The sequence below is a fragment of the Austrofundulus limnaeus genome, unplaced genomic scaffold (genome assembly GCF_001266775.1).
Source record: "Austrofundulus limnaeus strain Quisiro unplaced genomic scaffold, Austrofundulus_limnaeus-1.0 Scaffold17, whole genome shotgun sequence".
NCBI lineage: Eukaryota > Metazoa > Chordata > Actinopteri > Cyprinodontiformes > Rivulidae > Austrofundulus > Austrofundulus limnaeus.
The window spans coordinates 3,450,819-3,466,685 of record NW_013952419.1 but is presented as its reverse complement, the minus strand read 5'-3'; the positions used below and the strand labels follow the sequence as shown (position 1 = coordinate 3,466,685).

The 15,867-nt window shown below is 39.6% G+C and overlaps 1 protein-coding gene across 8 annotated transcripts in view; it reads left to right on the top strand.

Annotated features, from left to right (window-relative positions):
• Positions 1 to 15,867, top strand: part of fryb (furry homolog b (Drosophila)) — a gene marked incomplete in the record, with an annotated part of 75,711 nt that overhangs the window by 36,043 nt on the left and 23,801 nt on the right. For all 8 annotated transcript variants that reach the window (XM_014003325.1, XM_014003322.1, XM_014003320.1 and 5 more), the window contains 25 exon segments: positions 1,249 to 1,417; positions 1,735 to 1,827; positions 1,981 to 2,079; positions 6,064 to 6,165; positions 6,420 to 6,523; positions 6,651 to 6,759; positions 6,905 to 6,991; positions 7,816 to 7,987; positions 8,070 to 8,202; positions 8,290 to 8,397; positions 8,478 to 8,604; positions 8,895 to 9,008; positions 9,461 to 9,625; positions 9,864 to 9,950; positions 10,038 to 10,297; positions 10,390 to 10,579; positions 11,355 to 11,479; positions 12,224 to 12,281; positions 13,725 to 13,816; positions 13,918 to 14,090; positions 14,199 to 14,359; positions 14,441 to 14,551; positions 14,665 to 14,819; positions 14,896 to 14,995; positions 15,082 to 15,253. In XM_014003325.1, coding sequence (XP_013858779.1) covers positions 1,249 to 1,417; positions 1,735 to 1,827; positions 1,981 to 2,079; positions 6,064 to 6,165; positions 6,420 to 6,523; positions 6,651 to 6,759; positions 6,905 to 6,991; positions 7,816 to 7,987; positions 8,070 to 8,202; positions 8,290 to 8,397; positions 8,478 to 8,604; positions 8,895 to 9,008; positions 9,461 to 9,625; positions 9,864 to 9,950; positions 10,038 to 10,297; positions 10,390 to 10,579; positions 11,355 to 11,479; positions 12,224 to 12,281; positions 13,725 to 13,816; positions 13,918 to 14,090; positions 14,199 to 14,359; positions 14,441 to 14,551; positions 14,665 to 14,819; positions 14,896 to 14,995; positions 15,082 to 15,253 — 3,266 coding nt within the window.

The window sequence follows — 15,867 nt, the reverse complement described above, 5'->3', positions numbered from 1 at the left end:
AGTAAGTAAGTCAGTAAGTCAGTCAGTAAGTAAGTCAGTAAGGAAGTCAGTAAGTAAGTAAGTTAATCAGTAAGTAAGTCAGTAAGTAAGTAAGTCAGTAAGTCAGTCAATAAGTAAGTCAGTAAGTCAGTTAGTAAGTAAGTCAGTAAGTCAGTCAGTCAGTCAGTCAGTCAGTAAGTAAGTAAGTAAGTAAGTCAGTAAGTAAGTCAGTAAGTAAGTCAGTAAGTAAGTAAGTCAGTAAGTCAGTAAGTAAGTAAGTCAGTAAGTCAGTCAGTAAGTCAGTCAGTAAGTCAGTCAGTCAGTCAGTAAGTAAGTAAGTAAGTCAGTAAGTTAGTAAGTAAGTCAGTAAGTAAGTAATTAAGTCAGTAAGTCAGTAAGTAAGTAAGTCAGTAAGTCAGTAAGTCAGTAAGTCAGTAAGTAAGTAAGTCAGTAAGTCAGTAAGTAAGTAAGTCAGTAAGTCAGTAAGTAAGTAAATAAGTAAGTAAGTAAGTAAGTACAGTTTTATTTATAAAGTGCCTTTCACAGAAATATATCCACAAGGTGCTGTACAATCATTAACAGTATAAAAATGGTGGAAAGAATAAAATGAAACAGAAAAAACAATTACACATAAGCAACGAAAAATTGAAACATCAAATCAGGAATTAATTTCTAAAATTTTAAATCAAACACAAGGTCAATGCAGTTCAAAGTATACAATAATACACAAAACATAATGAATGCGGGAGAGAAAAATATGGCGTAAGTTAATAGTAACTAAAACACAGATTGTCGAGCATTCACAATGGAGGTAGGCTGGCAGTAATGGTGAAATGGTTAGCTAAACGCTTGAGTGAAAAAGACAAGAATAGTAACTTGATTGTAGTTACCCAATAAAGGTAGTTTTACTAACAGTAGTTTTTCTTTTGTACCATAATTACCACATAATTACATGATAATAATGTATTAATTACATTTAATTACCATTTTTTATTACCTTGTAATTACATAATAATGGTACCGTAAAAGAAAGCGTTACCGGTAGTAGTATGTCTTTAACAGGGCACCAAAAAAATGACATGCACCATTACATGTATCAGCAATAATTTAAAAAGTAATTTGAAARCATTCCTGAAATACCTTCACACACAACAACAAGTAAAGGCAATGCAGTGTATTTTGTGTTATTTATTGTGTAAYGCCACACAGCAGAAACTTAAAACTCTGGAGAACTGAGAAGTTGTTCACTCCTGGTCCCCTCTCTTTCAGGTTCCCAGCTGTGAGGAAGAAGTTCATCTCCGAGCTCAAGGAGCTGAAACAGAAGGAGCAGAGCCCGTACGTCATCCAGTCCACCATCAGCCTCATTATGGGACTCAAGTTTTTCCGCATCAAAATGTACCCGGTGGAAGATTTCGAGGCGTCCTTYCAGTTCATGCAGGTAGGGTCGTTACTGGCTGCTTAGATGACACAAATCCTAAAAGAAAGTATCATTTTATTATTAACCTCACAGCAGAGTACAGAGGCTCTCTTAGGCTTCCACTGACATCTGGAAGCTGTTTAGTTARATTCCATTGGAGTAATGTTGGGTCAAGTGCATTTCTTGTTTTCTCTTTGATAATAATTGGGCAGGATGTTTCTAATTTCCYTTCATCGGGATGAAACCAGGACTTGAACCGATGACCTTAGGTGCACACGGTTATTATTATGTCTCGTTTGTRTCACTGCTCCTGATTCGTCACCTGTTTCTGCCTGCAGGAGTGTGCGCAGTATTTTTTGGAGGTGAAGGATAAAGACATTAAGCACTCATTAGCTGGACTCTTTGTGGAAATCCTCGTACCAGTGGCTGCTGTAAGTCTGTTATTTTTGCTGGTCTCAGAGCAATACAGCTACGCTCAACTAGGTTCAGATTAAAACTGTCTTAACTCCAAGACAAATATCAGTTTTTAAACTTTTAAGYTGTAGTTTTTGCATTTAGCTAAAATTGTTATTTTTCTCTTCCAGACTGTGAAGAATGAGGTGAACGTTCCATGTCTGAGAAATTTTGTCGAGAGTTTGTACGACACGACCCTGGACCTGTCCTCCAGGAAGAAACACTCTCTGGTAGGTTTCTCATCAGATTCTGTTTCACCCCGCGTCATCTCTTCTCTCCATTATCAACAACTGGTAAAAGCGCTTCCTGTAACACTGCAACACACGGGGTTTTTATCTCTCAGTGCGAAGGATTAAAGAAGTGCAGCGTGGTGCAGACAAGCGATTTTTGAAGCGTTGCCAGATGGGCATTATTTGCCTATAGCCCTGAAGCAGGTGGAGGAATCAGTGTATTAAATGTTGCACAGCTCTGTTTTTAAAGTCCAGTTATGGTCTCAAAAGAAGCCTACAGTAAAACTAAGCTGTTTAATTACAAGAATGGATAAAGCTGAAAGTTTTGATGGAAATATGCCTGTTGATCAAAATATTTTTGACACATTTTTTTAATGCTTTAACCTTTACTCTGGCATTCCTAAATGACACACTTGTCTAGATGTTTAAAGGAGACGTCTCATGCTTTTAAGTCCTTCTTTTTCACATTTAAATCCTTCAGTTGGGGTCGATATAAAGTGGAACTGCAATACTTTGGTCTGAATTCCTCCTTATTGTAACTCCACAAGCCCCTMTTTTCTGAGGTGTGTCTCAGATCAGCTCATTTTGAGGCTGTCTCTTTAAATCTAAATGAGGAGCTTTACACCCCACCCCCYTCCAGCTTCCAGACCGGTTCGTTCTAGTTTAATAGAGGAGTCTACGACTATATAGCCGCACAGATTATTATTTTTTTACTTATTAATTAAAAGACATGTTGGAGCCAGAGTCTGACATAGAGCAAGAAACAATKCATTTAATGGCCAAAAAAAGAGATTTTGCACAATAAAAACAAGTTTAAACAAGTTCTTAAAACAGATTTGWGGTAAACAAAATATTACAGAAATAAATGATAAATCAGGAATTGTTTATTGTCATTCAAACACAACATCAAGATGTAATGCAGGACGAAATTTGCAGTTTTGAACATCCGTCCGGAGAAACACATACCCATGACAGACATGGGGGAACGAAAGTCCAGGGCCCTGCGTAAYGACGTGGGCTGCAATGAAATGAAATAAATGATACTGATAAGAGTATTTATGAAAGGAAAGGACCAGGAAGTTAATGAAAAAAGCATTCATTGAAGACATTCAGATCACCTGCAGCTAGGGCTGCCATGATCAGTCGACGACTAATCGACTATTAATATAGTCAACAACTAGTTTAATAATTGATTAGTTGTTGTTTTTTTGTTTGTTTGTTTTGTTTTTTACTTTGTTTTTCTCTCCAAACTGCTTTGACACYTTCCACTGCCACATCTGCCTTTCTGTCCTTGACACACATGCACAGTAGTGGTAACTGGGGTAGGCCGTGGACGTCACAAGACATTATACAGACAGGCTCTGGTATCATGGCTACCTGACAACAGAGCTCAAAATGTGGGATCAGTTTAAGAAAATGAAAGAGAAACCTGTGTAATATCTGCAGAGCAGAACTTGCCTTCCACAGCAATTATTTTTAGTTAGCATATAGCTAAAATCTAACAATGGTTATATAATAGCAGCTGCATGTTTTATATTCAATTAACGTATGATCCGATTAGTCGACTAATCGAAAAAAATAATCGGTGATTAATCGACTATAAAAATAATCGTTTGTGGCAGCTCTACCTGCAGCCTTGCCAAATTTTTAAAAACGACTTGTTAGCATTTAGAGTATCTGTTAGGGATGACTCTCAGCTACTACCTCATCAAACTTTAAAATTTGTGAAAATTATAGTTATAGACATTTTTGAGTTTGCATTTTGCAGGTTTGGCGGCTATCTTGATTCAGGTTGACTCTGGAAGCTAATAATTTGTAGATGTGCATCTAACGTTTACTTTCTAAGCATTTTTTGACACCTTACAGCTACTTTTAACTTTTAACAACAAGTGGTTCGTGAGGTATTTTGCAAACAGACARAAAAARGAACACACACAGAAACAACTGCCCATCGTACCGGCTGTGACACCCTCCACCCCGTTGGTTAAGCAACAATGTGCTAAGTGCTAACTGTTGTTAAGTCGTGCACATCAACCTGGATTTCAGTCAGAAATTTCCATGGCTTTCACTTGCTTCACATCCTCCCACAACATTCCACAACATAGTTTTTTTCCAGACAGAGGAGGTTGAGAAATAAACGCCCTCATGCTGCGTGTCAAATCAGGTCATTAAAGAGGAAAAAGGTTTGCCGCTTTAATCTTGGCAGATGGCACATCAATTGAAAATCCCTGACTCTCATTTTCAAATCACATTAGCAGATAACACCAGAGAATCACAAACTTTTGCCTATTACCGCTATATTTGGGATCATTCTTTCCCAAATTAAAGTAACCAAGTCAAATATTTGTTATATGTATTATATGTTTAGTTGAGTTCTCTTTTTAGGCTGTTTTGTTTAAATCAGTAGTTTTTAGAGGTAAATTAAAGGTGAGAGACTTTGTGAGACARACTGATAAATCAGCAGAGTTAACTGTCAGCAGACGTCTGCTGTTCAGACATTTGACAGGCGTGTTTGCTAACAAGCAGCGTCACAGAGCTGCTGTGCTGCGTTGCAGCTGATGTGTTGTTTTGTGCAGGAGTTCCTCGTTCGGCTCCTCATTGCTGGCTGATATGCTGCTCTGCAGGCTCAGTGTGAACGCTTCTTTTAGCAGAGTCTCCAAATACGCCAAGCCTTGCAGCCAACCCTCTACACACACTATCTACACACTTTTTTTTTTTCTTTTCCCAAATAATCAAGGTTACAACAACTTGCTGTACCAGCTAGAGCTGATCGGACAGACACGAGAGAAACGACAGCGGTGCGATGCAGTTTCATAATCGTTTTGCTTTTACATTCCTAAGTGAGGGGAGGTTCAGTGATGAGAGAGAGACAAACAACAAATACCCACAGAGATAAGGAGTACTTGGTATTCGGTGTGCTTTTCAAAACTAACATTTGAAAAAACACTCGTGACATGAATTAATCCTGGACTAACATGGATCATTAGTAAAACATTCCAGCTAAAGAGCGATGAGGAAACAGGCTTTTGTGTTCCAAAATGACAGAAATAACTTCAGAAATGACATTTTCTTGCGAAAGAAGCAGTGAACGCCCAGAGCAGAATCACTGGGCTGAAATTTGCTGAAAAAATATAAACTGAAAAACATTAGTTAAAACCTAAAAGAAGCTAAATGGTAGTTTCAGGCCGTAAGTAGCAATATRCTGGCTAGAAGTAGCAAGATGCTAGCTAAAAGCAGCAAATGGCCCGCTGAAGCTAAATGTAGTACTGGCTAAAAGCATCAAAAGATAGTTAAAACTAAAAGGAAATTAAGGCTTGCTATAGCTAAATATAGCAAAAGGCAAGGTCAAAGCTAAAATAGCAAATTGTAGCTAGATGCTAAAATGAAAAAAAGGCTAAAATGGTAAAAACTAACGTAGCAAAAGGCCGGCTACAACATAGAAGGAGCAAAAGGATGGCTAAAGCTAAATGTGGCTAAAGATTATCTAAAACCTAAACGTTGCATAAGAAGACAAAGATAGAGCTAACATACGAAAGCAGATTCAAATAGAGCAAAAGTACCTGAAGAAATATCTGCCGTAAGTATTTCTATTGGAAGGAAAAGTATAAATAGCATTACATGTTTTGAAAACAATTAAAGGTACAAAAATCTCAATTTACATCACCTATGTCCTGACTGAGCTGAATGTTATATGAATGGCTAAAATAGCACTTAATACTAAAACTGCAAAAAATCTGGACAAATAATAAACAGGAAAWTTTCAGTTAATGTTAATAACAGCAATAGCATTGAAACTATCATAAATATTTTAATTGAGCTCAGAAACATATTTAACCCCGGTAATAGCTTATTAAGTGTTAGTATTTTTACACAAGAATCATGTCTGATGGAGCAAAGTGTAGATGAAAAGTACCTCTTTATACTGAAAGACTCTGATGAGCTTTAAGGTTCTGTTCTCCTCTCCCATGTCCCTCTTCTAACCAGGCCCTGTACCCTCTGGTGACRTGCCTGCTGTGCGTCAGTCAGAAGCAGTTCTTCCTCAGCCGATGGCACATTTTYCTAAACAACTGCCTCTCCAACCTCAAGGTCAGTATTTCTGTTTGTGTAAGAACGAATGTGTTTGTTTTTTCCTTGTGATCACTTTTACACTAGCACAATGAAATATGTTCACTGTAAATTTATTCAAATGAGCAATCAGTTTGATAAAGTGACAAATTAATTCCAGAGTTGCACCAATCGTAGCTTTTCATCTTCTAAATCCTTCCAGGGTTTAAAATCAAAAAGAACTGTGGAGGCTAGAGAAATCAAATTAGCCTCACATGATGATGTTTGAATTGCAGAACAGAGATCCAAAGATGGCACGTGTGGCACTGGAATCGCTCTACCGCCTGCTGTGGGTCTACATGATCCGAATCAAGTGTGAGAGCAACACAGCAACACAGAGGTCAGAGCCGCCCCATCCGCCAAACCCATTTGTGGTTATTCCTTTAAAGTGCCTTGGAGAAGGCAATCACAAAAGAAAAAATGTAAACGATTCAGAGGAACATAAGGTTTTTCTCTTCCTCTTTTAGCCGTCTGACTTCCATCACCTCCACGTTGTTTCCCAAAGGAAGTCGCAGTGTCGTTCCCAGAGACATGCCCCTCAATATTTTTGTCAAGATCATCCAGTTTATCGCTCAGGTGTGTATAAAAAACATGTGCATTAATTGTATATTTGCTTTTTTAATTCAAAAAGTGTACCATCGGGAACAGGAAGCGCTCCTGTTGCCTGATGCTGTTTTRCATCTGGAATCCTGGACCACCAGTATGTTTGTCCTGTTTTCAGGAGAGACTGGATTTTGCCATGAAGGAGATCATATTTGACCTGTTGAGTGTGGGGAAGCCCGCCAAGGCTTTCAGTCTCAACCCTGAGGTAAAGAGAGCAGCCATGAATGTTAAATAAAATAATATTTTTTTAATAATAAAAAATCTGTGAAGTTGAGGGGTCGTATTAATTACAGAAATTTATTATTTTCCTAATGTAAATTTTCTCATATATGAAATTTTTGTCGCGGGAATTTCTCCCTCCCTTCTGCCGTGCGTCGCACACAACGTAGAGTTACGTCAGAGGAGGAAAAACTTGTTTTTTGTTTGTTTTGTTTCTTGTTAGCAGCAGAGATTAAAAGAAGGTGTGGACATTCACTCGCTTCTAAGTCCAYCTTGCTAATTTAATAATCAGCTTCTGCTCTGGGAGCGCAGCAGCCTTTTTTTTTTAGCAAAATGTGGAAGCTCACATGTATGGCAGGATGGTTTTACATTTAATCATCTTCACCACACTTACATTCCAGATGTCTGAAATTGGTTTTTTGACCAGAAATCTTAGTTATTTAAGGGAGAGAACTAATGCAAATTAAACAGGAGAGTTTTATTTTAAAAGTTGCAGTCTCTTTTAATAAATACTAGAAATGTTTCTGCTGTCGATCATTCTGTGTTCAAAACACTGCCAGAGTTGGGTAAAGAACAGTGCGTTCTCTGTTCGAAACTTGAGCCTAATAATGACTCTTAACTTTTGAACTTCTGTAAAGTGATGCTGCTGGTTTTATCTGACGTTAATCTAATACCTTTGTTTGCAGACAATAGATTACGTTCCAAGTGAGCAACACTGTTTTGTAATAAAATAATCACTTCTTTTGCTTTACTTCGTAACAAMTGCATTGCTCTTGTTGAACAAAAACTCTGCTCGCTCTTTTTTTCCAGCGTATGAACATTGGTCTGCGTGCGTTCCTGGTGATAGCTGACGCYCTACAGCAGAAGGATGGAGAGCCCCCCATGCCCAACACAGGAGCAACTCTGCCCTCCGGAAACTCGCTGAAGAAGAAGAAAACGTACCTCAGCAAGACTCTTACTGAGGAAGAAGCCAAACTAATAGGTCTGATTCTGTCTGGACTCAGTCGCTCTGCGGGAATTCAAATGTTGTCTGTAACTCTGCGTTGTTTATCTGCTCTCTGCAGGCATGTCTCTGTACTACTCCCAGGTACGCAAGTCTCTGGATAACATCCTCAGACATTTGGACAAGGAGGTGGGCCGTTGCATGATGCTCACCAGCGCCCAGATGCTCAACAAAGAGCCAGAAGACATGATCACGTATGTCAAAAAATATACATTTTTTTTATTCTTTGAGACTTCCTGTCTCCTATAAGCAAGCCTAATGTGACCTTCTGTCTTTGTTAGTGGAGAAAGGAAGCCTAAAATCGATCTGTTCAGGACATGCGTGGCCGCCATTCCTCGTATTCTTCCCGACAGCATGTCCAAACCCGAGCTCATCGACCTGCTTTCACGGTGAGTTTCAGCAGGTTTTAAAATGACTCCACACGAGTCAGAAACTTTATAAAGGCTGACTTCTGTTTTGTGTCTCTCAGACTTACGGTGCACATGGACGACGAGCTGCGTCTCATTTCCCAGAACTCCCTGCAGAGCCTGTTACTTGACTTCTCAGACTGGAGGGAAGACGTCTTGTTTGGTTACACACATTTCCTTTTGCGTGAGGTACAGCCAAAGTGTTTTGCGCAAAGAATATAAATAATTAAAGAAAATAGAGAATTTTAATCCCACATCTTCCTACTATTCAAATGTTAAACCAACAACAAACATCAGAATACATAAAACACTGCACAGATTTGTCTGACTTCCAAAGTTTCTCAACTAAAAACATCAATATCAGTAGTATAATCTGCTTTTACTAATCTGTGCAAAATATAAAGTAATTGTTATAAATAATTTCCTAAAACAAAGAGTAAATGTTAAGGTGTTTCTAAGTGTCTTTTATCAACTCTAAGGTTCAAGACACTCATCAGGGTCTGCAGGATGCCTCTGTGAAGCTCCTCCTCCAGCTGCTCGGACAGTGGAGGATAGCTCTGCAACTGCAGGGGAAGATGAGGGGCGGAGCTGAGGTTAGTAGAACCATCAGAGAGCTGCTTTCTCCTCTTACACCTGTTGGTATTCATAATTTCATTATATTTTTATACTGTTTTTTAAATTTATTCTTGCTTTTTCTAGTCTTTTGCTACACTTAGCTGTGGTGAAGTTCTGCTACTTTCAGTTTCACCTAGCTGTTTGCTACGTTTAGTTTTTAGTGAGCCTTTTAGTGCTTGTAGCTAGCGTTTAGCTAACACTCAGCCTTATTTTTGCTTTTAGCTGGTGTTTTTTTAGCTCTAATCCTTTTCATCAAATTTAATTAAGTCATTCAGCACTTGGAATGATTAAATGTAGTTTCTCTTATCATGTTTAAATCTTCACTAACACATTTCAGACACAACAGTTTTTGCACGTTAGATGCTTCTTTACCAGTTGCTGTGTTCAGAACTAGTGAATCTTTGCGTTCTTTGTCCGCTCCGTCCAACAGACCAGCCCCCGGATGCCGGAGCGAAGCCCTCATTGCTCCGTGCTCCATGCCGTCGAAGGCCTGGCCCTGCTGCTCCTCTGCTCGTGCCAGGTCAGCACCAGGAAGCTGGCGGTCGGTGTGCTCCGAGAAATACGCTGCCTCTTTACAGCTCTGGGACACGCTGAGGTACAGGAAACTCCCGTCAACACCCACTGAACTCAGGATGCGTTATCATCTGTCTGATATTAATTTTCAAAGCAGATAAATAGAAGTACAGTATATCAGGTGGAGAGGAAAGACCGAGAAGGCACATGGAAAACAGAACATGGCTGTAGAGGAGTTTAGAGATGCAGCCTGTGAGTTTGTTCATGTTGTGTCATGCTGTTATAAAAATAACTGATTATATAAACGTCACACCCTGCAGGACGATGACAAGCCCATGATAGAGGTCATGGACCAGCTGAGCCCCGCTGTAATGGACAGCTTTGTTCACGTAGCCGTTTCTGACTCAGTGAGTACGATTAGTAAACCAGATTCGGTGCGACGCAGTGACAGATTTGACGTCTTTCCCCTAAACTGGCCCCCTCCTCCGCTGCAGTCCACGCTGCCCCTCAGCCACCACGTYGACCTCCAGTGGCTGGTGGAGTGGACCGCTCGCCTGGTGAGCAGCTCGTATGACGTGAAGAGCCCGAGCCACGTCTGGATCTTCGCGCAGTGCGTGAAGGACCCGTGGGTGCTGTGTCTGCACATCTTCCTGCGCCAGGAGCACCTACCCAAACACTGCTCCACCGCTCTGGGCTACGCCTGGCCCTACGTCTTCACACGGCTACAGCTGCTGCTGCCCCTGGTGGACCCCAAGTACAGAAAAACAAAACACTTAAATTTTGAAGAGCAGGGCTGGATGAATGACAAATATTTATCTGAGGTCTGTGTTTTCCTCTTTTCTGCAGCAGTCCGGTGAACGCAAAGAAGACCAGTACGGCAGGCTCCAGCGACAACTACGTGTCACTGTGGCGTAACTATCTGATCCTGTGCATGGGTGTGGCCAAGCCCAGCATCATGTCGCCCGGCCACCTCAGGGCCTCCACGCCTGAAATCACCGCAACCACGCCCGACGGCAGCGTCACTTACGACAACAAGGTCAGGGTTCAAAATAATAACCTGAAAGCTTTTTTAAATAGAATTACGTTTTATTAAAATAATGAAAATGCAGTAGCTGGTGGACTTATTTTCAATTTTATTTTTTTTAAGAAAATATTGGGTCAAAGGGGATTATTCTGATTGTCAGATTATTTTTTTGTCCACTAAGCTCTCTAAAATCCAATATAGTTTTTTTTTTTTTTTCACATAAACCATCTAAATACAACCAGCCTTTTAAACTGCAGCCTGATAGGAAATTAAAAGATTAAATGATTTTTCAAACATTTTATTAGACTCACCCTAAAATACTTGACTAATAGTCTCTTTAATTAAGATTGTGGAATTGTTGCATAGATATATAGTCGTTGTTTTGAACAAATAAAAAAAACAAGAATACCTGTAAATACATACATATAAGCACATAAACAGGAATACAACAAAAGGTCATTTTAGCTACTTGTTCAAACAGGTGTGAGAGAAGTTTACACTTTTTCATATTCCCACACATTTTATACTATTTATCATTCTTTAATATTCTTTTAGATCAAAATACATGCTACAGTTTGTACTATATAATTTAAACAATACCTATATAGTCTTGTCAATAAGCAAATACTGCCTCTGATCTTACATAGTAAACATGATTTTATACTATATTTCTCTAAATCATTAATGAGGAAACTGTTGGCCTAATTAATAATAATCGTATTATGAAAAAGCTCGTTATTGTTTGATCAGTTTCTGACGTTATCTGATCCGTGTGTTCTTGTTAAAGGTAATCGGCACTCCGTCTGTAGCCTGGCTTTTAAAGCAGCTGGTCCCGCTGATGAGAGCTGAGAGTCTGGAGATCACAGAGTCTCTTTTGTTGGGCTTTGGATGCACAAACGCACTGGTCTTCAGGTATTCGAACACAAACCTGCACAGAGACACACCTACAGGGACTTGCACAGCTTGCATCTTATGCAACGCCTCACAGTCGGACCTAAATGTTTTAGACAGATGAAGTAATTTGCTGTCACCGTGTGTCTCATGTGGCTGTCAGGTGTGAGTTTCAGCAGAGAATAGATTTATTATTATGTTGAACAATGAATGATGTTGTGGTTGGGACATAAGTCAGGCTCGGTTAGTGTTTTTACTCTCCTTACATCTTCTACTTACTCCACATTGTTGTCATAGCTTGAATAGATCAAATACCTCTGGCGTTCAGGCAGGAGGAAAACTACCGGTACACGTGTCGCTGGTGTTTAAAGGAATTCTTACAAGGAAAGAGGTGCTGCACATTTTTTAAAACAACACATGTTCCATTATGTTAGGGAGGTATTTCATTTTAAAAAGATTATCTATTTTTACCTTAGAATGTTTTCTGAAAAAACAAGTCCTTTGTTTTTAAGTTCTGCCTCAGACATTTGAGTTGCACTAAGTGGTTGTTTATTAAAAACATTCTGTTTCTTTTTTTGGTTTATTATTTACAAGAAGCAAAGATTTGATTGCTTGTTTTGCAGCCTAACTTCCCTCCAGGCCCTTATAGCTGCTTGCTGCTCTGCTTGGTTGTATCTTATGTGTGATGGGTTAAATCAGAGCACAGATTTCTTCATTGTATGGGAATAAATGGCACCTATACTTACTGATGTGTCTGATATACAGGGAGTTGGTTGAAGAACTCCATCCGCTGATGAAGGAAGCACTGGAACGACGGCCTGAGGTAACAAATACACAGAAACGCATTTAGACTACATCACAGACGAAGAATAAGATGCTTGATTTATTATCCTCGTTATAAAATGTGTTTTAAAAAAAAACTACCCCAGAATAAAGAAGCAATAAATTCTGATCAGCCATAATATTGTAAAGAAACATGCAAAGAGAACCCAAATCAGGTGCAGGAAACTGGTCCAATCACTCTTGAATATTTATTTACACTCATATAGAGTGAAAATAAATAGACATGTTCATTCTCTTGCTGTTTAAAAGGGACCTATTATGCAAAATTCACTTTTTAAAGGTTTTTTTACTCAACTTTGGGTATGTACTTCTTAAAAAAACAGTCCTAGGACCAAAAAAAAGACACCCAGGGGCATATTTACTGTAAGTAAATGTATTTTTAATGTATATTAAYGACAAGTTTTATACTTCCGTCATTTTGTGATGTCACAAGCYGTACGACAACCCACTGGAACCTGCGTTCAGCCCCTTACCTAGCAACCCTAGACTCCTCCTCCTCAGTATAAAGAGCCGTCACCGTGTTGTTGTGTAATGTGCAGCTCATTTCACAACAAGCCTCCAATAGTGCAATGGGTAGCATGTTGGACCAGAGAGTGGGAGACCAGGGTTTGAGACCGGCACGGACAATATTTAATTATTTATTTATTTTCATTCGTCATGAACATGTTTTCTCATGTAGCTCTATTGTTTAGCTTATGAAAGCCAGGTTAAAGCCTATCTGTTTGAGTTTCTGAGGTCTTTTGACCGCTGCTGCTCCCTGCTCTGGTAACAGCATGCAGAGTGAGCACAGAGCAGAGGAGGGGGTGGGGGGAGCTGCGACCACGACTCTGCCTCTGGGTCTCATATGGTTGTACAACGGAGCTTCTGCTATTATTAGCCATGCTAACGTAAACGCTGGCTTTGGAGGGCGGAGTTAATGTCAACAGATTTTTGGAGGGCGTTACCAACAGAGCTCATTAACATAAACAGCTCTTCTGAACAGAAGTCAGAGCAGGCAGAACTAGAAAATGGGAAATTTTATTATCTGAGAATTATTTTGTGCATTAAATTGAATGAACATGGTCTGGATAGCCCACAGACATACCATAAACAGACATACCATAAAAATTTCTAGGACCCATAATTTGGTCTCCTTTAATAAACGATTAATTGATCACAAAGTACAAAATAAGTGTGCATCTGAAATTCAGTTAATCAGTCAGAAAATMTCTTACTAAATTATGACCACATGTGTAACGAGTAGCACTGCTCATTTTGTCATCACGTAATGTTGTGATGGAAAACTCCTTCTTGTTCACATTAATACTGCTTTGACGTATTTTGTCCACCACTCAAACACGTTGCACGGCAGCAGAAATATCAGCTCATATAAATGTGTCGCAGCAGTAAACAGACGTCTTGTCTCTGCTGTCTTTGTTTTCAGAACAAGAGGCGCAGAGAGAGGAGGGATCTTCTCCGGCTGCATCTCCTGAGGATCTTTGAATTGTTGGCTAACGCAGGAGTTATCAGTGACAGGTAGTAAACACATGACAGCTGTGTGCGTTTATCTGTTTGGATGCATGCACACGTATTCCTTATTTGCCGCCATTTTTTGTTTTATTTTATTTTTCCTGAAGCACTAATGGAGCTCTGGAGCGTGACTCCTTGGCGCTGGGTGCTTTGTTTCTTGAATACGTGGATCTGACCCGGATGCTTCTGGAGGCTGAGAACGAGAAGGAGCTGGATGTGCTGAAAGACATCAGAGCTCATTTCAGTGGGATGGTGGCAAATCTCATCCAGTGTATTCCCGGTAATTAATTGTATTGCCTTTAAACGATGCTATRTCTTTATGACATCCATTGTTTTGTTTGTTTTTTCACTTTAACCCTTTGAGTCTCTGTCGCCCACTTCTTCACAGTTCAGAACCGGCGCTTCCTCTTCCCTCAGCAGTCTCTGAGACATCATCTCTTCATCCTCTTCAGCCAGTGGGCCGGACCCTTCAGCGTTATGTTCACTCCTCTGGATCGTTACAGCGATCGCAACCATCAGATCACTCGCTATCAGTACTGTGCTCTCAAAGTAAGCACACGTATCCCCACACTTTGTTTTCCTATTTTTTGTTCACAGGATTTTTAGCATTAATGCAGATTTTGTTTCCAGGCCATGTCGGCTGTTTTGTGTTGCGGTCCAGTTTTTGACAATGTGGGCCTCTCCACTGACGGTTATCTCTACAAATGGCTCGACAACATTCTGGCCTGTCATGACCTGCGGGTACTACTGTCGCCTTTGTTTTGTTTTTGTTGTTTTTTTTCCTGAAATACCAGTCCGATTGTTGTTTCCTTTGATGTATTATTGCCTCTAAACGAAAACATGTCTGGCATTAGGTGCACCGTCTGGGGTGTGAGGTGATCATCCTGCTTTTAGAACTGAATCCAGACCAGATTAATCTGTTCAACTGGGCTGTGGATCGCTGCTTCACTGGTTCTCACCAACTAGCCTCTGGCTGCTTCAAGGCCATCGCTACAGTCTGCGGCAACAGGTCAGTGCATCACTTCAATGCTTCTGACTGGTTTAGATTACTCGCAGTTATTAACTTTCTTTGCTTATTTCGCCAGAAATTACCCGTTCGACCTGGTGACTTTGCTGAATCTTGTGTTGTTCAAGGCTTCAGACAGCAACAGGGAAATCTATGAAATCTCTATGCAGCTCATGCAGGTGGGACGAGGTTTTGAACTTTTTGAGGAGCGGTATCAAAGGAGGTGGTAAAGAGACAGTCGGTAAGGATAAATGTGTACGTGCAGGTGCTGGAGACCAGACTGTGTGCGTACTCGAAGCGGATGGTGGAGCAGAAGCCAGGGAATATTTTGTATGGAACACACGGCCCCCTGCCTCCACTCTACAGCGTCAACTTATCTCAGCTCTCCATCCAGCTCGCCAGCATGTACCCAGAGCTGACACTGCCTCTATTCTCAGGTATATCCTTCATTTTAAACATATACAGATTTATATAAACTTATAAATATACATATCAAATCTATATAAATGTTTAAAAAGGAGCTTACTGGGAAATATGTTATGTAGGATGGGTGTCTCAATCGTATTTATATTAAAAATGTATAAATATTTGTACATGTAAGGATGAGAATGTAAGATTTAATGCTCATTCAATGTGGGAATAATTTGTTTATYTGTTGTGAGAACATTTAAATGTTATGAGTATGAGAAAGGGCAGGAAATCAAAAGATCTCGTATCTTTTACCTGCTCCTCTTCGAACAAATAATGTAAAAAGGACCTGCCTAGAGTGGATTATTAGTTCAAGGAAGATTGGATGGTTTCTTTTAATCTTACTTTTTTTTTATTTTTGTTTTGTTGCGTAAAGATTATTATTGATAAATTTATTTGAGGGAGGAAAGGCACAGATGTTATAAGATTTTTCTTCTTTCTGCTGCCTTTTATTTCATTTTATTCGTTTTTTCTGTATTTTACTTTTGAAATTTTATTTGATGGAGGAAAGGCACAGATGTTATAATTTTTTTCTTCTTTCTGCTGCCTTTTATTTCATTTTATTCGTTTTTTCTGTATTTTA